At 44.8% G+C, this 27,236-nt stretch overlaps 1 protein-coding gene across 1 annotated transcript; it reads left to right on the top strand.

Moving 5' to 3' along the window:
* On the top strand, window positions 1-27,236 carry HEPH (hephaestin). The gene is made up of 20 exons (XM_029911875.1): window positions 1-176; window positions 2,719-2,963; window positions 3,788-4,000; window positions 4,533-4,712; window positions 5,152-5,406; window positions 6,068-6,236; window positions 7,468-7,607; window positions 8,727-8,858; window positions 9,536-9,747; window positions 11,519-11,669; window positions 12,250-12,462; window positions 13,394-13,607; window positions 14,256-14,395; window positions 15,189-15,320; window positions 17,153-17,259; window positions 18,455-18,680; window positions 20,074-20,213; window positions 20,638-20,800; window positions 22,413-22,445; window positions 26,998-27,236. Exons 1-20 carry the CDS (start codon window positions 1-3, stop codon window positions 27,234-27,236), a joined length of 3,480 nt encoding a protein of 1,159 aa, XP_029767735.1.

Consider the following 27,236-nt stretch of genomic DNA (forward strand, 5'->3'; position numbering starts at 1 on the left):
ATGGAATCTTGTTGGCAACTGCTGCCTCAGTCTCTGTTTTTCCTTCATTTGCTGCTGTTGCCCATCTTTGCTGAAGGTGCCACCAGAGTCTATTACCTGGGTATCTGTGAGGTGGAATGGAATTATGCTCCAACAGGGAAGAACATAATCACAGGCCGAAGCATTAAAGATGACCCGTATGTTTAAAAACTATAAGTATTTGAGTCTAAAAAAGCAAATGGCTCCAGAGGTTTATGCAAGAAGTTTTATTAAGCAAGCAGTTGACGTTGTCACATATCTGATCTTTATTGGCTTAATGGTTAACCTGTTTTTATCATAGGAACGTAGAAATTATCACGTTGGGATAGGCCAATCATCAGTCTAGTCCAATATACATTGACCAATTCCAGATACTTCTGAGGAAAGTGCAAACCCTTTAGAATGCACCCCATTGCACGATGCTGTATCATAGGGTTTATTTCTTCCTGACCCTAGCTGGTGATCTGTTTATGTGCCTTGAAGCCTGAGAATTTTATGCCATTATGTACACAGGCGGTTAGAGCTCGTCAAAAATGTATTTTGACAAAAAAATACCTTTTTGACTAAGTGGACATTTTTGCAAGAAAGCTTATGTTTTCATCAAAAATGTGCAGTGTTTTGTTGAAAACCCAAAAGCCTGAAAACTGAGAAAAAATTGGCTTTCAGTAATAATAAAAAAAAAACATATTTGGTTTCTGGTTTTCAAAAACAAAAAACTAAACCAAACTAAACCAAGTCTTTTAAATCACAACTTAAGAAAAATTCTGAAAAAACATTCTCTGAAAATGAAAATTGTGTATTTCCTGTTGAAATTTTTCATAGTAAATAAAATCCATTTCCTGACCAAGCTTTCTCAGTGCTACACTGTCACCATGAATTCTTTGTACAATTGGATCACTTATTTCAAAAAGCATATAGCAGAAATAGAAATGGTTCAGAGAAAGGCAACAAAAATGATCAGAGGCCTGGAAAGATTTTCATATATGGAGATATTTAATAGGTTGGGACTATTTAGTTTATAAATAAGACAAATTTAGAGAGGGTAAATCTTGTTTCTATTCACCTTCTCTCATAATAATACAAGAACAAAGAGACAGTCACTGAGATTAAACATAGAATTAGTCTGTGGAACTCATTTCCACAGGGAAATAAATAATAAAACTAGTTAAAAATTTTAGAAGGAAAAGTTTTTTAGTTGAAAATATGGCCTAGGTTTGAAAATGAAACTAGATTTGCAGTAAACAGATTTTTTTCTATAACTATTTAGATCACACGTGCATCAGGCTGGCAAAATGTCAGTATTTTTCAGACACATTTTGAATTTTTCGGGGGGGGGGGTAGAATAAATCACAAAAACTATTGAAAGAGCATCAGGGCTTTTCCTTTTGAAATGGAAACAGCTTCAACCTTTTGAGAGAGAGAGAGAGAGTGTGTGGGTGTGTGGGAGGTGACCTTGGGCATGTCCCTTTCCCTCCCTGGGCCTCTAAAACAGGGATGATGATACTGATCTCCTTCATAAAGCACTTTGAGATGAAAAGTGCTAAATAAGAGCTACCATTTATTACACTACATTATATAATTTTTATAAGATTGCATAAAATTTAAGAATTTAAGTCACTCTTATCCCTTTTTAAAACATCTGCTCTGGCCCTGCTACATAGAAGAGCAGGCTGCAGGAGTGACTCTGTGGATGTGGTGCAGCTTTGAGCTGCATACCTACAGCTCCACCCTGCTCTATTAAGTGAATGACAAAGCTCGGGGTTGACTTCAGAGGTACAGCACTGAGCCCATACAGAACAGTTTGTCTATTTGCCCATGTGCCAGGACTATTTTTATTGCTGCAGCAATGATGACTCCTAGGAAAAAATATCTTCACCGTCCTTGACCTGACACACTAATACTTGAGCCAAGATTCACAAAACAATAAAAAAAAAAAAAAAAAAAAAAAAAAAAAAGCAATCCACTGGTGTATTGACCGTTGGACACTTGTAAGAGGTTTAAACTCTGAAGGTTAGATATGTGCTGGGAACACATCAGCCTGAGCTAACTACTCTTTCCACTAATATTTCACATCGGCTTTTGACTAGAAACTCACCCTCTTTTCTTGTGTCAGTCTTTGTGAGAGCTCAGGAGATTTTTTTCACCCTTGCAACTCACGGAGCATAGCTCCAGTCTGCACTAGAATTAAGCACTGAAATAGATTTAAAGAACTAGAACAATAGGTAGGATGGCAATCACTAGGGCTCTCAACTTTCATTCTTTAGTGCATAAAATGATCACAAGATAAGAAAGAAATTTCCCACCATTGTATAGCATCCACAGTTAAATACATTTAGGGGGACTGTGTCAGGTCTTCCCCTGAAGCATTCAGCACTGACCGTAGCCAGAGACCGAGTCTCAAACTAGATGGTCTGATGTGCTGATCTATTACCTTGTGTCAGTTCCTCTCATATTTTACAACACTCAAAAACCAAACAAGAGGAGCGAGGCCAGTGCTATTGTCCAGTCAGATTACATTCCCAGCGCTGCCATAGGGTCCTGGAAGAGGAAGCACGATGCTGGACTAGGAGTAGGGATAGAGCGCTGGCACGGCAGAGACTCTAGGAGTCAGCTGAGAGAACTACAATAGGTGTCCATGTTATGCAGCTGTAGTAGATGGCATATTATTCACAATCTGTTATCCTGTTTTGAATTTAACAGAGAAGCCTCTACATTCCTCCAGTCTGGCAAGGACAGGGTGGGAAGCACTTACAAAAAATCTGTGTATAAGCAATACTCAGACTCCACGTATACAAGAGAGATCCCCAAACCTGCCTGGCTGGGATTTCTTGGGCCCATCATACGAGCAGAAGTGGGTGACACCATTACCGTGCACCTAAAAAACTTTGCCAACCGGCCACACACGGTCCATCCTCATGGTGTCTTCTACAAGAAGGACTCAGAAGGTAAATGAGCCCCTGCTGAGTTCAGATTCAGTTTCCCCACTGTGAATTTAGGAGTATATAGGAAAGCAAAGCCAGCTGAGAAGGGGTCTTGTTTGGGTTGGCTCAAAGCAATATCACCTGGAAAACTGGTATAGTTAGGTAGGCTTTTAGCAATGCCACCAGATGCAGGGTTATCGGGTTCCTAAGCAGTACGGTACCATCTGAGATGGACGCACTTTTTCCAAACATGAACTCCTTAACAGAATGTCCAAATTCCTTCCTAAAGAACACAATCTTAGTAACACTCTCATTGCCTGAATACAGGAGCTGAGGATCAGCAAGGTAGTAGCTAATAAATGTTTATATTATAGTGCTACGCATATTTAGATGTCTTTAATGTGATGAATCTTGTAGGTGCCATGGGAAAGATAGAATATCAGAACAGAGAGTCACTGTTTGAAATAGCCCCAGAGAATTTAGAAAGGAACTATTTCTGGGATACTGCAGATTTGAACTGAAAACTTAGCACAGTTCTCTGTTTTCCAATGAGAATATAAAGAAGCAATTTTTAGAACATGGGACCACAAGTCACCTTTCTGGCTCAGCCACCAGCATACTGGGCAAAGTCACTTAACGACTTCTCTGTGCCTCAATTTGCCCATTGGAAAAATGATGATTACATTACTTATGTGGTGTGAATCTTAATTTGAAAGGTGCTACAGAAATGGTAAAAGTAACTTGCAGCTATCTGTGCTGTATCTAGTGTGAGAAATGCAGTACATGTTTATATGTTATATACTCTCTGCCAAACTTGAATGGATGCTGTGATTGCTCAATTATTCCAGGGTCCCTGTACCCCGATGTGTCCTCACAGGATCATAAGAAGGATGATGCTGTTCCACCAGGAGGGAATCACACATATACTTGGACTGTCCCTGAAGATCACAGCCCGGTGGCTGACGACCCAACCTGCTTGACCTGGGTCTACCACTCTCACACTGATGCACCGAAGGACATTGCTTCTGGGTTGATTGGGCCATTACTGACATGCAAAGAAGGTAAAACCTCAGGGGAAAGACATCTCAGAGTTACAGCTTCACACATACTGAAGACTTTGCAATGATCTCAGTTATGATAAGGCAAGCAGTGATGCTTTGTTAGACAGCTCTCTAGTTCACATGGAACTTATATGTAATCTGAGATAGTTCTCAATTTCTAGATTGATTCTGATTGTTATTTCTTTGTTGCTTAGAGAGTTAGTACATTAACTTCTCAGCTCTGTGGATCAGTTCAAATGCACAAGTGGAAATTAGTGCAGGAATCTTATTCAAGACCCCATTTGTACATATTAAAAAAGAAAGAAAGAAAGACAAAGCCCCCAAACCTCCTCCAAACCCTACAGGATTTCAGCAAGAGTGACAACACTATTGAAAGATCTGGGAGCGCAGGAGGTGCTGTAAATCAGAAGTGAGACACATTGGAATTTAGGAATGGAATAGCAGGGAGTACTGCAGGTCTAGGGTGAGGTGCATTGGCAGACCTCAGTGATAGTCTGGGCTGGAAAATCACTCATCCTCTCTCTTGCCCTAGGAGCTCTGACTGGCACATCTCAAAGACGGCATGACGTGGACCTTGATTTCTTTCTCATGTTCAGCGTGATTGATGAGAATCTGAGCTGGCATCTGGATGAGAATATTGCATTATTCTGCACAGACCCAGAATCTGTTGATAAGGAAGATGAGGAGTTCCAAGTGAGCAACAGAATGCATGGTGGGTGCCACCTTTCACACTGGCTTTGCCCAGTCAATCTATGCCTGAGGAGCTCCTTCCCTGATACCGTGAAGTGCAGTCTCATCTGATGTGTGCAGGGATGGTTTGAGAAGCCAGTGAGACCTTGTGCTGAAAGATGCCCCATCATAGGGGTAGCCATATCAGCACCATCAAAACAATCATAATTTTTGTCAGGGTTTTGGCTTTTACCTTCAGTGAACATGTGGCCATTAATCTGATGTCCAGAATAAGATCCATGTTAGAAAATGATTTATGGAAGCAGGGTCACCGGGATTGGGCAGGAGAAGGGAAAGGTGTTCTGTTGAGACCTTTTTTCTGAATGTCCCGTGTTTCTGTAATGGGACCTGCAGGATGGAGCTGTGTAATGGGACCTCCACACCCTTTCTGATCTCTGCTTCTCATTCACTTGGTTTTACAGCTATTAATGGTTATGTGTATGGGAACCTGCCTGAGATGACAATGTGTGCTGGGGATCACGTGGCATGGCACCTCTTTGGGATGGGCAGTGAGACTGACGTTCACACAGCCTTCTTCCATGGACAGACACTCACCATCAGAGGCCACAGGTCCGACGTGGCCAGCCTCTTTCCAGCCACTTTTGTTACAGCTGACATGATCCCCAGTAGCACTGGGAGATGGCTTCTGAGCTGTCAGGTCAACAATCACCTGCAAGGTAAGGCACAGTCTGGAATCTGTCCTGCACCCTGTGGCCCCCATTCACTTCCCCACTGTGGCCCCTTGACACTACGGGACGAAGCAGAACAGTCTTGTGGGCAATGTCCCATGGTAAAAGGACTTCCCCTGCTGGGTAATCAATGATTTGATCTGATGGCTCCCCCTATATTGCATAAAACTTGTGAGTTACAGCCACCCTGGTCTTTAATATGCAGGTGCAGCCTACAGGGATTACAGATGCCAGATGTGACATCTCTTGTTCAGCACTGAATATCACAGGACTGGAGCAGCTGGTGGTGCTGCAGAAGATGCTTTACATCAAAGTGGAGCACTGCATGCTGGGACCTGTAGTCTCTCCAGGCTGTACCTATATGGTACACATGGGGGGGGGGGGCCTGAGGGCTATTTTTGTCCACCGACCACCCTAATGCAATGCCCTGTATTTATGGTAGGAACCCATGCCTGCGGGAAAAGAAAACTCTCCCCTGTGAAGCAATTGCCTAAACTCTCACTCCCAGCCATGCACAATTTGGGACAACTGGGCTCAGTGACTTGGGCAAAGGAAATGGGTGGTGCACTGTAGAAATAGGTCCCCTGTCCACCTTCCATTCAGAGTGGCAGACAGGAGTTAAGTGTGCATTTGCTTCTCCCATGTGCAGCTGGAATGGAAGCAATCTATGAAGTCAGACAGTGTTCTCAGAAAACTCCGGAGTCCTCCATGAACGGGACAGTTCGGAAATACTATATAGCTGCAAAGGAAGTACAGTGGAATTATGGACCCTCAGGGCTTGACCAGAGCACAGGGAAAAGTCTGCAGGAGCCAGGCAGGTAAGAGGGTTTTTGCATGCAAGGCACTGTACTAAATCTGTAGCCATTGTCTGGAATATGAGCTTGACAGAAACACTCTCAAGGAAATTTGGAACGCCTTTTTCAACGGAATGGTTTAACATGCAAGTCACATAAATATATTCACAAAGCTTCCAGGTGTCCCAGCATGCTGTATGGTTGAGGGACACATCACAGTTCCATCTTTACTCACTGTACTTGATTTAGCAAGAAGCCTGCAAGTTTGATAAAAGAATGTAGGTACGATTAAAAAAGCAAGTCCAGTGGCAGACACAGGGTGGCATAGGTGGACTACAGATTTACATTCAGCTTCCATCTAGCCTTCTGTGTGAAATCTAGCAGCAAATGCAGAGCGATTGAAATGAATAGCTCTCTTGAGAGTTTTACATCCTTTCATTCCGAACAGCTGAAATAATATTTAGCATATATAAGGGTGTTTAATATTTTCAGAACATGTTGCAAATAGAAACTAATGAATTCTCACACCCATCCCTGGGAGGTGGTAAATGTCATGCCCATTTTTTACACATGGGAAAACTTGAAATGCACAGTGGTTAAATGACTTGCCCAACACACCACACAGTGAGCCAGTAGCAGAGCCATGGTTGGACCTCAAGAGTCCCAGGCTCTGTGTTCTCTCCACTAGACTCTGCGGCTTCTCCTGGAGGGCACATTTTGGAATTTTCCATTTCATTTCATTTTCTTTTCATTTCATGTGTGTTTCTTTTAGAGTTAGGATTGACACTACTCAAAACATCCCAATTCTTATAGTGCTTTCCTAAGACCTCCATGGAAAGTGTTGTTGAAGTGGTGTTGATTCAATAGAGGGCATCGTTCCCTCTGAGTCAGTACTGCAGTTTCATTTGGATATACTATTCTGTACATCCTGACCCCAAACTGTTGTACAGAATTGCTGTGTAACTATTAAACAGCAGCCATGTTCCACCAGAGAGTTGGCCATGTTCCTGGGAAGAGTGAGCTGATCCCTACATGAAGTCTGTCTATCAGTTTGTAAAGGGCTTTGTCACACTCCCAGATGAAAAGTGCTACCAAACGGCATTATTATACTTGGCACTGCTGGGTTTTCAAAATCAGAGGTTTTGACTCAATTTGAAGGGCTGCAGAGCTGAGAGCTGCTGCTGTCACTGCTCTGAAGGGGGCAAGGGAGTTTGCCTTTTTGTAGAAGGACATGACATTTGTTCTCTGTGTTTAGCTCTTCTGAGCAGTTCTTCAAGCATAGCGCCAGGCGGATTGGGGGAACCTACTGGAAGGCCAAGTATGTGGAATATACTGATTCAACGTTCCGGGTAGAAAAACAACGGTCAGAAGAAGAGACGCATCTTGGGATACTTGGTAGGGATTGTCTGGCAACATAAACCCTCTTACAGCACCTTCTAGAATGATCTATCAGCACCAAAAATGCTGATTGGCTGGCACTGTCCCATAATTCCTAGGAGTAATAACTTCCGTGGTGGACGTGTTTCCTGCATGACATTACACTGCAGCTCTTTAGAGCAAGGAAGACCTATACTGGGGGGCGGTGGGGTGGTCTTGTGATTGGGGGGACCCAGTATTGTTCTGCCACAGCAACCTTTGGAAGCTACCAGGAAGGGGCAAGGAACATATTATACCCCTGTCTCTAATTAAACAAATCACAGCAAAGAGCTGGTCTGACTGACCTTCTGATTATGTGTTTCTGACTGTGTCTTCAGGACACAATGCAAACCCCACTTTCTGCTTAGAAACTTCTTCCCGGGAGAAGCTGGCAGTGCTCTTTGTGATCAGATAATGCCGAGACAAAAGGAGTGGGACTTGGAGAGCGAATGAATCATGCATGGAGGGGCACAGCATTAATTCCTTTGAATAAATTTTAGTACTATCTATAATTTGAGCATTTGATGCCTAGATAATATTCTAGTGTGAGACACAACAGGAATGTGATAGATCAGAGTAGAGTAGATTAGATTAGCCCGTATTAATAGATTGATTTGTCTGGCTGGTTGGGGTTAGTTCTCATAGAGGCCATTAGGGAGACGAAAGGCCTGATCCGGTCCCACTGAAGTCAGTGGAGCTTTGGTCACTGATTTAAAGTAGGATCAGGGAGTTGTGAGTAGGAACAGGACATAAATCAGGAGTGGGAATTCTCACTGCACCAGCTAAGGAGTAGGGGGATAGCTCTCCCTCCCATTTAATCCCAGCCTTTTGGGCCTGGCGTAACCGCTTCACTGAATTCTCTCAGACTTCAAGCTATTTTACCTTTAAATAGTTCCCCCCTCCCTGCCCCGAATGCCAGTCTGCCTGAAGGGCATGACCAAAACCAGACAGCTGGCACTTCTGCTATGCCCATTGTTGTTAGTCATCTTGGCTGTGAACTCTGGGTAGAAAATCGTCATTGATAGACTGCTTTGTCCAGTTATCTTGGAAATCACTCCATTATCCTCTCTCTCTCTCTCTCTCTCTCTCTGTGCGCAGGTCCAGTGATAAAAGCCGAAGTGGGAGACACCGTCTTGGTGACATTTGCTAACAAAGCCTCTTGGCCCTTCAGTATCCAGCCCCATGGTGTGCTTTATGGAAAGAAGTGGGAAGGAACGTTGTACCATGATGGTTTGTTACTTCATCCCGCCCCCTCTTTCTAAACTGAGGCAGTGACAACCCCTGTGGTGTGGTTCTACAGTCTGCAGCCACACCCCATTGGGTGGTGGTCCTCTCCGACCTCACTAGCTGAGCAAAGCGAGGCCTGCTCAGCTAGTGTACCATGAGAAGTGGGGTTGGTGATACAGTAGGGGATGTTCTTCCCTTTGACCTATCACTGAACCACTGCCCAGCGTGGCACCAGAGAGGAGGTGGTGCTGGAGATACTATTTCTTGGAGGAGAGATGAAATCATGGTGCTGACCATTTCTGGCCCCTAAAGATCCTGTGACACTTCTTTCAAGAGCAGAGGTATATATCCCTGGTCACACTGTAATTTGGGTAGCTATATTCCACCTACCAAAATTCTCCTGAGGATTTAATTGGATATATTTCTTTATTTCATGCCATCAGGCCCACCTCTGTCATGACACCTACAATAAATTTGCCCACACATGTATGTCCAGTAATATGTAAATATGACCCTACTATATTTCTGAGATATATAATGGCTGCCCCATTCTACCCCGGAGGTGGCTGTCCTTTGGTGGTGAGTGAAATGAATCACAGTAGCAGATGACACTGAAGTGCTGCAGAGCTTGCCAAAGGGGCTGTATACATGAATACATATCAGCATCTTGTGTTTTAAAGGTCTGTCATGGAATGGGGCTTCAGTTGAGCCTCTCCATAACTTCACATACCACTGGACTGTACCACAGCACGTTGGACCCACTGCCAATGACCCTCCTTGCCTGACCTGGATGTACTCCTCTGCGATAAATCCCATCCAAGATACCAGTTCCGGCTTAGTGGGCCCTCTGGTGATCTGCAGACCTGGGACTCTCAACACCAGCAACAAGCAGGTACAGTCAGCTCTCCCACTGCAATGATTCAGGCTCTTCGTCCTGTGGTGAAGAAATAACTGGAGAAAGGAGACCCCAATAAAACCTTGGTAACTGAAATATAATTAAAAATACATGGCGGGGGGAGGCCCACAGATTAGAATAAATGCATCTAGGCAGAATACGTGCGCTGCCTCAACCATGCCAACTTCATGCATCAAAGTGTCTTATGAGAGAAGCCTAACACATTGGATTCCTGAGGTATTTGACTAATCTAATCTTGGGGTTTAATTTAAGGGAAAGGGAAACCTTTTGCATTTAGGTGGATTTTGTCAAAATCCTTGGTCTGACCCTATACTGACAGTTATGGGATTACACAGGGATACATTTGTCCTAATATATGTAGGGCAGAATGCCCTATTCTTTTTCTTCCTATTATTAATGAGAGGTGTGTGAAAAATTCACCACAAAACTGAAAATATTGAAAATCATTTTCATACTAAGTTGAAAACAGTCCCATTTTTGCTAAAGGTTTGTGCAATTTTTGCTTGAAAGATGGAACATTTTGAGTTTCAAATGGAGCTAGGTTCTACTCTAAACTCAGCCCATTTTGAGAAGAACTCAAATGAAAGGGTGATTTTACAACAAAAGCACATACAATGGATGGTGTTCTGCAGGTTTTTGTGATGTGGAGATAAGTGAAATCCTAGGACTGATTTACACTTTCCCTTGGAATTTAATGAAGAAATGTTCATCACTTTTGCACAGGTGTTGCTAAGGTAGCACAAGGAGTACACAAGGGAACAGGAAGCACTGAAGTAACAGACCCACCTGTGACAAACAGGGGGCAGCAGAAGACAAAACTAGCTGCATGATTGTGAATACATTATAATGTGGATTGGGGAGTTGCTGGTGACTCTGCAAAGCAGCTGCTTTAAAAGCCTCCCTTGAAGATCTTGCTTTCTGGATCAGAATGATGTGGCTAACTAGATAGAGTTCAGAAGAGCGCAATAAACCTGGTTAAGGGGCAGGAGAGTTTGATTTTGAGGAAAGATTAAACTATGTATAACTTGGCAGGTGGAGGGGAGGTTATAATGATAAACGATTTACAGGTATTTGAGGGTGTAAATAAATCCTAGTGTCAAATAATTACGAGTGGTCCAAGGGGGTATTACTAAGAATAAGGGGAGGAAACTGAGCAAATGGAAATTTTGGCTAAATATCAGCAAAGATCTCCTAACAGGGAAACATATTAGTGTGTGGAATAGGTTCCTCAATAGAAGTTGTGGAAGTCTCATTGCTTCTGTCGGTTCAAACTGGACTCGACAAAGTTTTCAGGGCTTGATGGTAGGAAACAAATCTGGATTCTGATCTTGTATTAGGGAGGAGTGAGGTGGGCCCAGCTCCAGACCCTGCATAGTGGGGAGTGTTCTGAATTTGACCCTATTGGAAACTGATGGGGAGTGTCCAGCACCTGAACCGATGGATTGTGGGGGAAGGAGAGAATGACTTTTCAGTCTGGGCAAAATTCTGATCCCTTTACTCATGCCGAGGAGCACCTTTCTGCACATATGGTCCCAGTGCTGCTCTGGGACCACTTGTAAAGTAAGTGCTACTCAGCATGAGTAAAGAGATCAGCATTTGGCCCCCTAAGAGGTGGAAGTGAACAACTTAAGAAACAAAAAATTAGAAATTGCCATCATGCAAAGCAGCCTGTACTTTAACAGTTAACGGGTGTGGGTGATCTCTGTGTTTTTAAAATGAATGACCATTATTGTGATTATTATTGTAGAAAGGGATCGACAAGGAATTTTACCTCCTGTTCAGTGTATTTGATGAGAACCTCAGCTGGTATTTACCTGCAAATATAAAATACTATTTGAGAAAGGAAGAGGCTTTTGTGACAAAGGATGAAAGCTTCAAGGAGTCCAACAGGATGCACGGTATGGCCCTGTGCTCTCTCTTACGTAGGCAGTGAGGACAGAATTATGAGGTTTGGGTCCAGAACTATGAGGCGTGGGTCCATCTTTAACTGGTCCTAAAAACTCTGGAATAGCTAACTACTGCCATGGCACCTAAGGATCCCAATACAGGTACCTTGGACATGCCCTCGGGGGGGGGGGGGGGAGAGAGAGAGAGAGATCAGGTGGACTTGGGAATTAAATTTCTGATTTGCATCAAAGGCACCTCTTTTGACAATTCTCTACATAACAATGTCTTGGAGAATGTCTAGACAGTATTTGGTCCTGCCATGCGGGCAGGGGACTGGACTCGATGACCTCTCGAGGTCCCTTCCAGTCCTAGAATCTATGAATCTATGAATGGGTCATGGGACATGAGGTCCTGCTGTGCCCAAAAGCATGACTCAAGCAAATACCAGGGATGAATTGCTGGTGAACTGTACTGAGGAATACACAGCAATATGCAATTCCCATAGGTTGCTCTACATTGTAGGTATGTGTGTACAGAGGTCACCTCCTAGCTAGTGTGTAACTGTGTGGTTTTAATTCTTTTCTGTTGCAGCAATTAATGGATTTATGTTCTATAACTTGCCCAAGCTGGAAGTGTGTAAAGGGGACACTGTGTCTTGGCACTTTCTGGGTCTGGGCACTGACACAGATGTGCATGGAGCTGCATTCCAGGGAAACACTATTCAGATGAATGGGATGAGGAGAGATGCAACCAATCTGTTCCCTCACACGTTTGCTACCGCCCTCATGCAGCCTGATCATGAAGGTAGATGCCTGCACAACTTCTCTGATGCCCAATCAGCTTTCTCAAATGTTAATATTTGTTCTCTCGTGCTGATTTGTCTACAAGCGGTGTCAAAGTTACAGGGCGAGCTGCACTTTAGACCCCTTTCACTTCCTCTTGAGTGCACCCCTGCAGGGACAGCACTGGCTTCCTGCCCCTCACCCTGGGTGGAACCACCCAGCCATACCATTCATAAACTAGATCTTTGGGCGGTAGCACTCATTTCCCAACTGTCTTAACCTGACAGGCCCAACTGGTTTTGACACCGGTCGGTCCTCTCACTCCGGCAGCCCGTGACAGGATAAATTTGCAGTGACACAGAAAGAACTTCTTCAAAACAAAGTACTGATTTGCCAAAGGGAACACTGCATGTAGGAAAATGACTTAAAAACAAAAGGTCACATATGCATCTTATCATACCTAAGCTAAGCATCTCCAGCTATAGCTCAGGTAGGTCCAGTTTATCCCAGACTCCCTTTCTGAATCTGAGGGTTTGTTTTCATCCCTGCAGACCTTCTCACTGTGTCAATCCTTCCTTCCCCTCCCTTTCTGCAGGATGAATCCTTTAACTGGCCGGTGTCTTTTGCTCTCTCTCTTTTCACGCTTGACAAAACAGCTGTGTAACTTTGTTGGCACCAAGCAGGTAGCTTCTTTACAGCCAATAACTTGGCTGGTGTGTGTGTGCTTGCTGGGATGTTCCTTACCTAGGCCATTGTTTTGCCTTCCTGCTTGGCTCCTCTAACAACAACTCTCGATCTCACCCCACAGCAAGAGACACATCATAAACAGACACACAGAGGTATGCACCATATTCATAAGAAATAATACAGCTATTTCCCGGTTCATCTCACGTGGTAAGGAAAGGACTTGCTTAGATCTTTAGAGCTGATCTTTTTGTTTGTGCTGCCCCTAGGCACTTTTGAGATCTACTGTCAGACTAGCAACCATTACCAGTCTGGGATGAAGGCGCGTTACTCTGTTTCAAAGTGTGGCAAAGGGGCACCTGCTCCTGACCCCCAATACGAGGAGGTGCGGACACACTACATCATGGCACAAGAGGTGGAGTGGGACTACTCACCAGATCGCAGCTGGGAGCTGGAACACCACAACATCTCTGGGCAGGAAAGGTAAAGAGGGCACCTTGGGGAAACCTGTGGCACCTTCAGGCAAAACTTTGTAAAACCCATTAAAACAGAGGAAGTGGCTGTTTACTGGAGAGAGTCAAACCTCTGCTGATTGGATGGATACTGGCTGACCATGCCATAGTACTGCAGACAGCCCTCATCAGGGGGTCGGGGGCCATTATCCCCTTTAATCCAAATGTTGGCAGTGTTTTCCCTCCCTGTATTCTGCAGCTCCTTGCATATCTGTATGTGAGAGGGAAATTCCGTCTCTGTGTCCGCTCACTGGTGCCAGTTGAGGTGGTGGTTTTTTGATGCACACATCTGTCCACCACCAAATAGACTGATCTTCCCCTAACACTCTTCACGTAAGCCAGTGAGCAGCCACCCCTCATATGGGAGTGCGGTAACTTTGATCACTATCATCCCGAGACAGATTCCAATGGGTGGCTTGGAAGTGTGTGGCTCACTGGCTCTGTATCTTCTTACCAACTCCCAGAGCCATTCAACTCCCTCAGCTGATGTCATATGAAACTGGGGACTCTTTGGGGAGGAAACTGGTTCAGTTAATGAACCCTCTGCCCACAGAGAAGTGCTGTTTCTTTAATGCAAACAGAGCAGTGTTAACGTAACACAGCACTCTGCATTTCTCAGCTATGGCAACCAATTTCTGAGCAATGAGAACGGACTCCTGGGCTCCAAGTACAAGAAGGCAATTTACAGGGAATACACTGATGGGACATTCAGAATACCCAAGAACAGGACCATCGATGAGGAGCATTTAGGGATATTGGGTAAGTAATTATTTGAGTGGTGCATCTTTCACTCAGACAGGGCTGAGACTTAGTCCTGAAGAATAAGCCAAGGAACTGGGACTTGGGAGAGCTGGGTTTGCCTCTGCCTGGCTGTGTGACTGTGGCCAAGTCAGTTCTCACATCTGTTCCCCCTCATCTGTACAATAGGGATAAACCCTACCTTCGTAAAGCACTTTGAGAGCTATGGATGGAAATCTCCAAGTGTGAAAGAAACCCCTCTGTGTGGCATCATTAAAGAAAGAACCAGGCACTGTGAAGCAGAGGAGCATGCTGTGGATTCTTACGAGAGTCTAAGGAGGCAACAGCTCCACTGCCTCACTCCAGGATATTTCAGTACAGCACAAGCAACGTGAGGCAGCATATCCAATCTAAAAGAACAGGCTATGGCTATGAGCCGTCACAGTTTCAGGCCATTTTACACTGTCAGGTCTGGTTAAATCAGACCATTGGGGACTGTAGTTGGATGATGATGAGGAATCATTTGCATTATGGTGGCACTCAGAGATCAGAACTGGGACCCACTGTGCTGGGCACTGTGCTCATAACGAGACACGTTCCCTGCCCTGAAGAGTTCACAATCAGAGTTTTCAGGATCATCTTGAATGTGGGTTTAACTATGATTCTTTACTTTGGGGAAGGGGGGAGGGATACAGTGATGAAGAATTCACCTCCCACCCCTACGTTAAAGTGATTTCAATAAACGATAGAGAGAAATACTCTCTTTTGGCCATTGATGGGAGCCGCACTCACAGTATGATCTTCCTGTCTCAAGGTCCTTTTATCTGGGCAGAAGTTGGAGATGTCCTCAACATTGTGTTTAAGAACAATGCTACACAAGCCTACTCCATTCATGCGCATGGGGTACTGGAAAGGAATGATGGACAGGTGGAAGCTGCAAAGCCTGGTGAGTCAGTAGTCAGCTATTAGTTAGGCTAACTTCTGTTTATACGGCAATGACGACTCAACCCATTAAAAAGACCCAGCTAGGAGGATAGAAGTTATTCTGGTGTGTTTGTTTTAATGTGATAAGTAATTGGAGCTGAATAGAAACCAGCCTTTCATGTGCAATGTATTTTTATTGTTCATCTAATGTGCTGGCTTGGCAGCCCTGTACAGTAACATCCTCTCTTTAGTCACAGAAGGCACACAACCTGGGTAGAGGCAGTGCAAATTCCCTCCTCCAGGTTACTCAACACCAGTGCACCCCTACCCTGGAGGGTTCATCTCTAGAAATGAGAGGGACTGTGACAGAGTGCCGAGAGATGGAGCTTGAGCCAGCAATCTGGCCACTATTAGCATCAGTTAGGATCCTCTGGAGAAGGCCTGAGTGATCTGGGGTGTGCCTGATTATTAGGTCCCACTAGGACTAGAAAGCTAATGGGCTAATTAGCCCATCAATAGGCAAGCAAGGGCAGGGGGACGGGGAAATCACTGGAAGGTCTTCAGGAGCTCTCTTTGCCATTGCAGGGTTCCCTCCATCACCCAGACTGCCAAATCCCTACACCATCCATTCGAAATGGATGCAGGCAAATCCCAGACAAGTCCCCAGTTGTAACTGGGCAGCATGCTACATTCCCTCCTGGTCCACAAACACAGACCGCTCTGAGACCCTCTTGCTTGTAAACACCACCAGGTAGTTTACAGTGTTTTAATCCCACCACCAGAACATAGCATATCCCCACTCTTTTGAACTGTATCCAACCTTCTAATCCTTTCTCCAAAATAGGAGGGGTGGGGAGAGGGAAAGTTAGGCAAATCTGCTCTGCAAATGCCCTTTGTCAGTCTTACCTTGCCTTCTTTTTCTCTTCCTCTCTTTCTGCCTTCCTAAACTCTTTTTAAATCACTTGTCTATTAATGGGCCAGTTAGCTCATTAGCTTCCTAACCCCAGTGCGGCCTAATAATCAGGCACACACCTGACTAATCAGGCCTTTGCCGGGAACCTAATTGGTGCTAATAGTGACTGGAGTGCTGGCTCTCCATCCCTCAGCACTCTGTCACAGGGACGTGTAGTGTCCAGAGCCTAGTTAGCGCTTGGCCATGAGAGTGCCAATGAGGGGACCAACGAGTGACATTGGGCTGTGATAGTGTTCTTTTATGATGTGGACAACGGTCTGCTAGGAACTGCTGAGACCAGCTCACTTCCCTTACAGCCCTCACTCAAGGGAACAACTTTTGGTCACTGCCACCAATGGCTTGACTGGAGCTGGGATCTCATAGGCTCTGTATCTGGACTACGCAGCCCCTCCAAGCCATCCAGACTCTCAATCAGCTTCTATTTTTAAAACTGTATAATATATAACAAAAAGTTGAATCTGAATGAGAGTGGCAGGCACCTCTGTGAATATACTTCAAAGCTTCCAAAGGACACCCCATGTCTCTCAGGAAGTGAGCCAGAATTTCCCTGGAGAGCGCTAGTCCTGGGTGATTCAGGTAAAGGTTGAGGTGATTTTCCATAAGTTGAGGTTCAGATCCTTTTCCACTCCCCATCTCCATCATGCCACCTCCTTTGTTTGTAAGGGGAGGAAAGAGTCTCTAGTCTATTGTTCACAACCAGGGAAAGAATCTGTAATATCCACAAGACTGCCATAATGTTGCTCTTTGGGGCAGGCACCATGTTTTTGTTCTGTGTCTGTATAGCATATAGGGATCCTGGCCCTGGGCTGGGCTGGGGCTGCTAGTTGCTGCTGTAGTACAAATAGCAACTACTACTACTGTCACTCCTTTTTGTCTCTCAGGTGACATTGTAACTTACCGCTGGGATGTTCCTGAAAGATCCGGTCCAGGACCAAATGATTTTGTCTGTGTTTCTTGGGTTTACTACTCTATGGTGGATCCTGTAAAGGTAAAATGTGGTTGGAATCTTAGAATAAAACAAGTTAGAGATGGAAAAGCCTTAGCGATCATCTAGACAGTCTCCTAGGAAACAAACTGGGGTTGTTCCCTGTAGGATATATTTTAGAGTTTGGTCCAGTTTAGAATGCGGTGTCCCATGTGATGGAGCTTTCACCATTTCCCTTAGGGAGACAATTAGACAGGTGAATAGATCTCATTGTTGATCTTGACATTAAGCCTAAATTCTCCCTTTCTTAATATAGTCCCTCATAAAATAATTCCTCCTGCTCCTTGGCGTTAACACCCTTCAAATATTTATACGGTGTTATCACATCTGCCCCCCCTCCCCCGCCCCCCGCTTAGTTATGGCTTTGCCTAGCTAGACAGCTCAGAGCTAAGTTTGGAAAGGCAGAAATCATCCAGAATTAGTCAACCTAGATAATTCAGGGAGTTTTGAACATTTATAGCATTTTACAGTATATGGATTTATTTAACCAAGAAAAAGCAAAGCCCCCTAAACTTCAAAATACTTTAATTAACTGAGAATCCTGCCTGTAGAGTATCTCATTTAGCCACAGAAATCATTTGTGTTTTATCCCCAAACCCAGGTATTTGTGCAGTCAGTGCATTAAATGGAAAATATTTTATTAAAATTTATTATTTATTAATATTATGTCTATTGATTTGCATACCTTAAAGCACCTATCCTTGGCTCTGTTTGGGGGTTCAAGGAGCCCTCCCCCAATACCTGGCATCATCTGCACAGGGATCAGCTGCAGTTTCACATTTTGCTATTTTCCCTCCCCCTCCCCGGGACAAATAACAGGGCAGGGAGGAGGTAAGGCCATTCTGCATTGCCATATAGAGCTGGCCAGCTACGGAGCAGATGCATGTACCTTTTATGGGGTGGCTTAACGTCCCCATGTACCGTCAGTAGGAGAGTCACAGCTCCATGTTGCACCCAATGCACAGCAGTAATTAACTGCTAACATCTGGCCCTGCACTTGTCGTTTCTGTTAACTATTTCCAATAGACCGTATTTCACACACACGATTGATTATTCAGTGGCTTGCAATGTATTTTATGGAGAGTACTGCAGGGAGCAGCAAGCCAGGGTGCTGAATGGTAGCGGAGCTGTGTGCAGGAGGGATAGGAGGAAAATCCCCATCTCTGAACACCTCAGACTTTCTTCTCTTTCCTATTAGGATATGTACAGTGGCCTGATAGGCCCCCTAAAGGTCTGCCGTAAAGGGGCGCTGGGCTCTGATGGGAAGAGGAAGGGCATCAACAGGGAGTTTGCACTCCTCTTCCTGGTTTTTGATGAAAATCAGTCATGGTACCTGGAGGAAAATGTGAAAACGTATGCACATGGGAATCAGAGCAAAATCAACCTGCAGGATGAAGAATTTGTGGAAAGCAACAAAATGCATGGTGCGTGGCCTTCACTTCACATCTTTTACTGGGCCCCATTCAGAGCTGCCTTTGCCATTTGCATGGGCCTCATCGACAAAGGTGCAGAGATAGGGAAAGTCAGTTCTCGACCTGCATCTCCTTCTGGCCCCACTACCAGAATTAGAAATCCACCTAGGAGCCATCTCCTTTTGGATGTGTAGGTGTTATTTAGATTGCTAATTGTGTAAGGTACATTGTGCATTGGCTGACAGATGTCTAATACACAAGGGCCTGATTCCTGCTGAGTGCTTCCTTTGGCTTTAGTGCTGCTCAACACCACACAGAGTCAGGGCCCGTGTTGCTGTTATTACTGTGGCATTTATAAGGCCCCAATCACAGATGTATGTAGGTGACAACTAGTCATTACTATTATCCAAGCAACAGCGATGGAACAGAAAAGTACAGGTGCCAGAAGTTCCTGGCCTCACAACATGTCTCTCTCCAGCACATACCCTCTCCCATTGCCCTCAGTGGAGATTTCCCTATGTGCCGCCTTGCTTTATTATGCTGCTCTTTCATTGTTTTCGATCCTTATTTCATTTGCAGACAAAGTGCAGCTCTCATTGTTGCTGTGCTAATTGGGAAATGAAATCCTATGGAATAGCAATTTACAAATGACCAGCACCTCCGAGTAATGTACGACGACATATACACCTCTACCCCGATATAACGCTGTCCTCGGGAGCCAAAACAGCTTACCGCGTTATAGGTGAAACCGCGTTATATCGAACTTGCTTTGATCCGCCGGAGTGCGCAGCCCCACCCCCCGGGGCACCGCTTTACCACGTTATATCCGAATTTGTGTTATATCGGGTCGCATTATATCGGGGTAGAGGTGTCGTATGCTGGAATTTGCCTGTTGACGGGCACCTGTAATGTTTCCACTGCTACATAAGTGCATGGGCAGTGGACTTTAAACATGTGTAACTGCAGTTAGGCTACAAAGACCATATTTACATGTCCTGATCTTCAAAAGCACCCAGCTGCTCCTGCTGCCTTCAGCTCTCGGAGATGGAATATTCTTCAGTAGTAAAAGCAAAAGAGCAGGAAGGAGGAGAGTTCTGAGATTTAGCCAAGCTACGTCACTGACATAGTGTCCGCTTGGGACAAGTCACTTGACCTTTTTATGACTCAGTCAACCCAGCTGAAAAGCAGGTGCAGTAGCTGAGTTGGGAGGTGACTGACAAAACATCAGGAAATCATGCTGTGTGGGAATCTCACAACAGAAGAGACAAATGTCTGATTTACTTGACCCTAGTTGAGCTTTGAAAGGTTTAACCTGCCTTGAGGGGAACTGTTTTTGCACTGACATGTTGTGAGGTCCTTATAATCTACATCATTCTGCTTTCTCAATGTGTTGTCTACCCCACAGCCATCAATGGGAAGCTCTACGCAAACTTGCCTGGACTGACCATGCACCAAGGAGACCGGGTGAACTGGTACCTGCTGGGAATGGGCCAGGAGATCGATGTGCATACAGTCCATTTTCATGCTGAGACCTTCACGTACAGGGTGAGAATCTCCTGCTGATTGCGGAGCCCAGCAGCAAGGGAAGATTGGGGCTGGGATACCATTACATTCATTTGACCCCTTAACTAACTTCAGGCAGTTGGATGTGTTTGCGGCATTGTCATGTAACCAGCAAGAGGAGATGATTTTACATGCCCAAAGCAGACCCAGGGGATCCCAGTATTGCGTTGATCTCTCTAGCTAACCAATCTCAAGCTTAGGCTTTAGCAGGTTACACTCCTTTTCCACTTAGGACCCTGGAGTTGCTTTTGGTAACTTTTTGTTACAACTCTTATGAACTACTGTAGCATCAACAAGGTTTCCAGGCAGAAGGATCCTGCCCCCCAGATCCTTGTTACTCTAGACCAGAGTTCTCTACAGATACATGAACCATTGCATGCTAACATCCCCCTTCCCCTTTTGACAGAACGGCAAGAGCTACAGGGCAGATGTTGTGGATCTGTTCCCTGGGACCTTCGAAATGGTGGAGATGGTGGTTGGGAACCCTGGGACGTGGTTGCTTCATTGCCATGTGTCAGATCATATTCATGGTGGCATGGAGGCACTCTACAGAGTCTTACCCAGACAAGGTATGGAGAGAGCAGTAGCCATCTCTATGCAGTCATCTTCCTAATTAACTTAAGTGTACTTCCAGCTAATGATAATACTTAGTACTTATAGTGCGTCAAAGTGCTCTACACACACAGTAATTCACTAACTAACTAAAGTGTTATTAACTTAAGCTGCTCCTTGTTAACACCATATAAACAGTATTTGGGGCTAATAAACACTTCAGACCCAGAGTTTACACAGCCCTAGATATTATTATTAGGTTTATGTTGTTGTCTATCCTGGAAGCACTGTCCAGTGATCCTCCAGCTATTGTTATTAGTAAAAGTGCTAGCTACATTACAGATGCGCACTGAAAGTGTTCTGATCTAATCACAAAACATTAGAAGCTATTTTGTGATGAACAGTTTAAGGGCATCTTGTCATGCCCTTCCCTTCCACAAGTTATCGAAGGATCGTGTACCTCATTGGAGTCGCAGGAGCCCTAATTGGCTAGCCCTGGTGCCTGAAATTAACTGAGACTTGGGAGTGCAAAGGTGCTCTCCTGAATGGAAGGAAGGTCAGAAGAAGAAAAAGAAAGAAAGAAAGAAAATCTAGCAAGTGCTGAAAAATACATGTTTTAATAAATTCAGTGTCTGAGCTGGAACCCAGGAAACAGTCTGATGTAGTACGTGACATTCACCACAGAGACATAATACAAAAAAGGATTAGGAAACAGATCTTTAGAGGCAGATTTTGCAAGGACATTCTGCTTGGCCTCTTTTCTTTTGGAGGAACAATTTTATGCCGCCCTGAACTGTGGACATACAATTACATCTGTAAAAATGGAAGCCATTGTTAAGTGTTATAATAATCCCTTCACATAACACAAGAATCAGAGGTCACCCAATGAAGGTAACAGACAGCAGGTTTAAAACAAACAAAAGGAAGTATTTCTTCACACACCGCACAGTCAGCCTGTGGAACTCGTTGCTAGGGGATGTTGTGAAGGCCCAAAGTATAACTGGGTTCAGAAAAGAATTAGATAAGTTTATGAAGAATAGATCCATCAATGCTCTTAGGCAAGATGGCCAGGGATATAAGCCCTTGCTTTGAGTGTCCCTAAGTCTCTGACTGCCAGATGTTGGGACTGGACAACAGGGGATGGATCACTCGATAGTTGCCCTGTTCTGTTTATTCATTCTGAAGCATCTGGCATTGACCACTGTTGGAAGACAGGGATACTGGGCTAGATGGACCATTGGTCTGACTCCGTATGACCATTCTTATGTTCTTATAATTAATATTTGTTCTTGCTATCTAGGTGCTTGCTCTAACTGTCCAACTGGTGCTGAAGCTGGTTTCCACTCCCTTCTACTAGCCTTGTGCTGTAGGGGTTGGAAATGGCATCACCTATTAGCGTGCATGGCCTTCTACAGGCATTTACAACAGAGTATATAGAGAGGCTAACTTCTTCAAAAGCACCTAATTGACTTCGGAAACTGTCATTGAAAATCATTGAGACTTAGTCACTAGGTGCTTTTGAAAATTGTACCCAGGATAGATAACAATAGCCTTCCTATAAAGTCTACACTGATTGCTTTTTTCCTATGCAGCATAACAATTGATCACTAATTTGTCATTCTCTTTCAGAGACAGTGCCCATGATCTTAAAGACAAAAGGAGGTATGATTTGCATTACATTGCTGAAAAAGCCTCTTGCATTGTGTGTAGGGGATGGTGCTGGTTGAACTTACCCTACAGACAGAAGATTTGGATCAGGTTGTGGTTGGATCTGTGTGTGGGGCAGGGTGGGGTGGGGGGGAGGCACAAGAAACCATATCTCATCCCATTTCCATGTGCCTCTGGGCTGGGGTGTATCCACATCCCAGTCTCTGTGTTCCCCAAGTATAAATATGGGGGGAGTTGTGTTAGTGTGAGGTAGGGTGACCAGACAGCAAATGTGAAAAATCGGGACGGGGGTGAGGGGTAATAGGAGCCTATATAAGAAAAAGACCCAAAAATTGGGACTGTCCCTATAAAATCGGGACATCTGGTCACCCTAGTGTGGGGTATGACTATAAGCAACGTGAATGGTGGTGGGTGGGCTCTGCCTGCTTGTGTGTTTCATCAGTAGAATTGCCCCTCCTCCATAACCTCTCTATCCTCAGCATGTCTGTGCTTAGTTAAGACAATCCAGCAGGTAAAAGTGACCTGCAAAAAAAAGGGCTTGTACCCTTTTTGCTTCTTTATGACCACTTAAAAAGAAGGCTTGAAAGATTTCTTTGTTTTTTTAAAAGGGTGTTTTTCCTGTTCTGTTATACGTTAGAACTTCTTACTTTATCTACCTGGTAGACTGTGTAGCAACTTGAGTGCTAGTGAAATTGTACACTCACAAGAGCGAAGAGACCGAGTAAGCAAGGGGGAAGAAGAGTTCAGTCTGATTGTCTAAACCTCCTTGGGTTTCTTTTGTTTGTTTTCAGTAACACCTAATTAACTCAAATGACAAATGAACAGCTTGGAGAAAAATAGCCCTTGTTGAAAATTCAGCACCCTCAGTCAAGGTGTGAAAACTCACAACACACATGCTCTTAAACCCGCTTTTCCAACAACCCAGGGGATAAGAGACTCGATATTTCACAAGTAAAACCCAAACAGAAAAACACTCAAACATCCCTTCAGGTAGTCTTTACTATCATAAAGAAACAAGGAGGGCAGAAGCCCAATGCTCTTTGATTATGCGGTGTTTCGAGTATATTCTAAATGGAGATTTTTGACTCACCTGAATCAACTTGCTGGAGTGTCTGAGTTTCTCGCTTGTGTTTGGGGAGGTATTGGTTTATAATAGCTCCAAATATATCTGCTCTATGCAGTTATTAGAGTGAATTGCCTTTCACTTCAGAAAGGGTCAGCTCCTCTTCTTGCGTACTCTTTCCTATGGTTTCACAGGCCTCTGCACCACAGGCATATAATAACTTCCAGCTGGAAGTTACTGTTTTGCAGCTCTCGCATTGTGTAAGATGCTCTTGCACTAGGAAGGCGTGAATTATCTTGGCTGTGCTGCCCAGTGCTTGAAATGACAAAGGAGCAGAGTGAGATGATTTAAAAAATATCAGAGGTGCTTTAGCACCTGTTTTCATTTTTGCTTTGCATTTTCTGTACATCAGGACTAGTAAAAGTGGCTTTTTCAGAATCTCACCGTGTGTGCTCCTCCCCCACCAATGAATCCGCTTGCTTTACAGAATCACAGATCAATCACAGAGTTGGAAAGGGCATTTCAAGCCCTCAGGTCTCATATACTTTAAAGCCAGAAGGGACCATCATGATCATCTAGTCTGATTTCCTGCACATCACAGGTCATAAAATCTTGCCCACCCACTCCTGTAATAGACCTATAACCTGTGGCTGAGTTATGGAAGACTTCAAGTTACAGAGAATCCACTGTTTACATGGTTTACATCCTGCAATTGACCTGTGCCCCATGCTGCAGAAGAAGGCGAAAAACTCCCAGGGTCTCTCCCAATCTGACTTGGGGGAAAATTCCTTCCCAACCCCAAGTGTGGTGATCAGTTAGACCTGAGCATGTGGGCAAGACCCACTAGCAAGACACCTGGGAAAGAATTATCTGTAGTAACTCAGATCCCGCCCCATCTAGTGTCCCATCACCAGCCTTGGGGGATATTTGCTGCTAGCAGTTGCAAATCGGTTTACACACCATTCTAGGCAGTCCCATCATACTATCCCCTCCATAAACTTATCAAGCTCAGTCTTGAAGCCAGTTAGGTTTTTTACCCCCACTGCTCCCCTTGGAAGGCTGTTCCACAATTCACTCTTCTGATAGTTAGAAATCGTCATCTAATTTCAGCCTAAACTTGTTGATGGCCAGTTTATATCCATTTATTCTTGGATCCACACTGGTGCTTAACTTAAATAACTCCTCTCCCTTCCTGGTGTTTATTCCTTTGATGTTTTTATGGAGAACAATCATCTCCCCTCAACCTTCTGTTGGTTAGGCTAAACAAAGGTCAAATTCATGCCTAGCATAGTGCTGTCTTCAATGAGGTTGCACCTCAGATAAATTTGCCTCTGAGGCTAACCCACTGAACAGCGAACAGAGGGATCTCCCACTATATTGCATTTATCATGTACTTATTCATCTGCACAGGGATTTCAAGCTTCGAACTAGTATAGAGTAAAAATAGGAAGTTGGGGCGAGGATAACTTCCCTTGCTCCGCCAACCAAACCCAACAGCTTTTGTTTGTAAAAGTCTCACTCTTATAAATGACCACAAGAGCCCTCTAACTGAGGGACGCTGTCAGTGTCAAACATTAGCTTTATTCAGGGCTAGCTCCAGGCACCAGCTTACCAGGCAGGTACTTGGGGCGGCCACTTCAGAGAGGGGCGGCACGTCCAGCTGTTCGGCGGCAATTCGGCGGGCGGTCCCTCACTCCTGCTCGGAGCGAAGGACCTTCCGCCGAATTGCCGCCGCAGATCGCGATCGCGGCTTTTTGTGTGTGTTTTGTTTTTGACTTTTTTTTGTTTGTTTGGCTGCTTGGGGCGGCCAAAACCCTGGAGCCGGCCCTGGCTTTATTTCCCCGTTAAATGTACAGTATGTATTTTCCTTTCTTCCAAAGAGGAGCCTAAACATCCACCATCACAATTTCTAACATTATCTCAGGGAAATTAATTGCTTGAACCAATGTTTTCTGAAGTGATTCAATAGAACTAATAGCAGAAAGAAGTATTTAAAGGTTCAGAATCATCTCATGTATGAGCTTCTTTTAAAATTGCCTGCCACAGGGAGTTCATTGAAAATTGACTCTGGGCTGCTCTCCCTCGTCCCTTTTCATACTGCATCAGAATTACTACACCCAAAATATATGGGCCAGATCTGTAGCTGGAATGAATGGACAGAGGAGCTTCATTGTCTTCAGAGGCAATTTAGACCAGCTGAGGATCTGGCCCTATATTTCCAATTTCTCCCTCCTGTCCCCGCCATCATTTCAGAGCTATCAATTTACAAAGAATATTTTCCTTGCTCAAAATGAGTACTAAGAGGAGGAGAAATAGAAAACCTGTCAGGAGTTATAGGAGTAAGCAGTTAATTTTATACCAGTCTCAAGCAGCTACATGTTAATCAAACGCCCTGGTGTACAGTTCTTCACGCAATTAGCCAAGCAAGTCTTGCTTCTCAAAAACTTTTCACATCCTTTGGTCCCCCTCCCCCCTGCAGCAAGCCCCCAGCTTTGCCCCTTGCTGCCTGCCCCATTTGCCCCTTGCAGCCTTTTGCCCCTCCCCTTTGCCCCAGCCCCCTCGCTAGCTTTGGTTTGTTTGTCTGCCCCGCCCATTTCCCTCTGCAGCTTTGTTTGTCCCGCCCCAGCCCTGAAGCTAGCCCTTGGTTCCTCTGCCCCACTCCCAATCTCGTTGTTCCCCTCCCCCTGCAACCCCCCCCTCACCCTGATAAGCCCCTCCCGTTGTGCACCCATGCCCCCTCCCATGCGCTTGTGCCCCTCCCCTGTTTGAGTTTGCCCCTGTTTCACTGCACCCCCCATGCTGTTATAATCCCCCGATCCCCTAGTGCAGCTAGAGGAGCTGGAACCCCACTCCGAGTCGGTTACTGACCCCCCACCCCCAAAAAAATATTGGAAAGCGTAAGATTTTTAATGGCTCACCATGGTCATTTAGCTGCCAGGGCCAGTGACTTGGAACAGCAGCAAAAATGATGCAGGATGAGTCTCGTGTACTCCAGTGATATCAGCACTAGAGGTGGGATTAGCGAGCTGGCAGCAGCAATAGCTGTGAAGTGTTTTCTAATGCTTACTGCATAGTGACCAAGGGACAGAACACCTGGGTTTTATTCCCATCTCTGCTACTGACTTGCTGTAACATCTTGGGCAAATCACTTTGCCTCAGTGCCTCAGTTTCCTTATTTGTAAAAAGGGGGATAATGATACTTGCTAATAGGGATGTGTGAGTTTTAATGCGTGAATGTTTGTGAAATACATTGAGATCCTTGGATGGAAGGGTTTACAGAAGGGGAAATTGTTGCTCACTCTGCAAATTCCTTCACAGCCTGAAGGATGAGGGACCTGTGGGATTGAGCAACAATTGACAGGCCCCTCCCATATACTGAATCTCTCCTTCCCCTCTACTCCCCTGTCTCCATGTTTCTCAGATGCCTTAAATCATCTCATTCCCGCCCCCCAACAGTCACCTTCTCCTTTCATTTGCTCTCAGAGCCCTCTCCTGAGGATGAGTCCCATAAGATCGTTGTGTTTGGAGCTAAGATGTCTCAGGAGCAAGTGGCGGTCACAGTCATCGTTCTGGCTGTTGCAGGGATTGTGCTGTTCCTCGTTGCCAGCTTCCTGCTGGGTATGATCATCCACCTCGAGAGGCAAAGGAGGTTAAGACGCAACAGGAGGTCCATACTGGATGACGGATTCAAACTCATGTCTAAAAACAATCAAGTAATTTAG

The sequence above is a fragment of the Terrapene carolina genome, unplaced genomic scaffold (assembly GCF_002925995.2).
Source record: "Terrapene carolina triunguis isolate 2854851 unplaced genomic scaffold, T_m_triunguis-2.0 Scaffold131, whole genome shotgun sequence".
In the NCBI taxonomy this organism is placed as follows: Eukaryota; Metazoa; Chordata; order Testudines; family Emydidae; genus Terrapene; species Terrapene triunguis.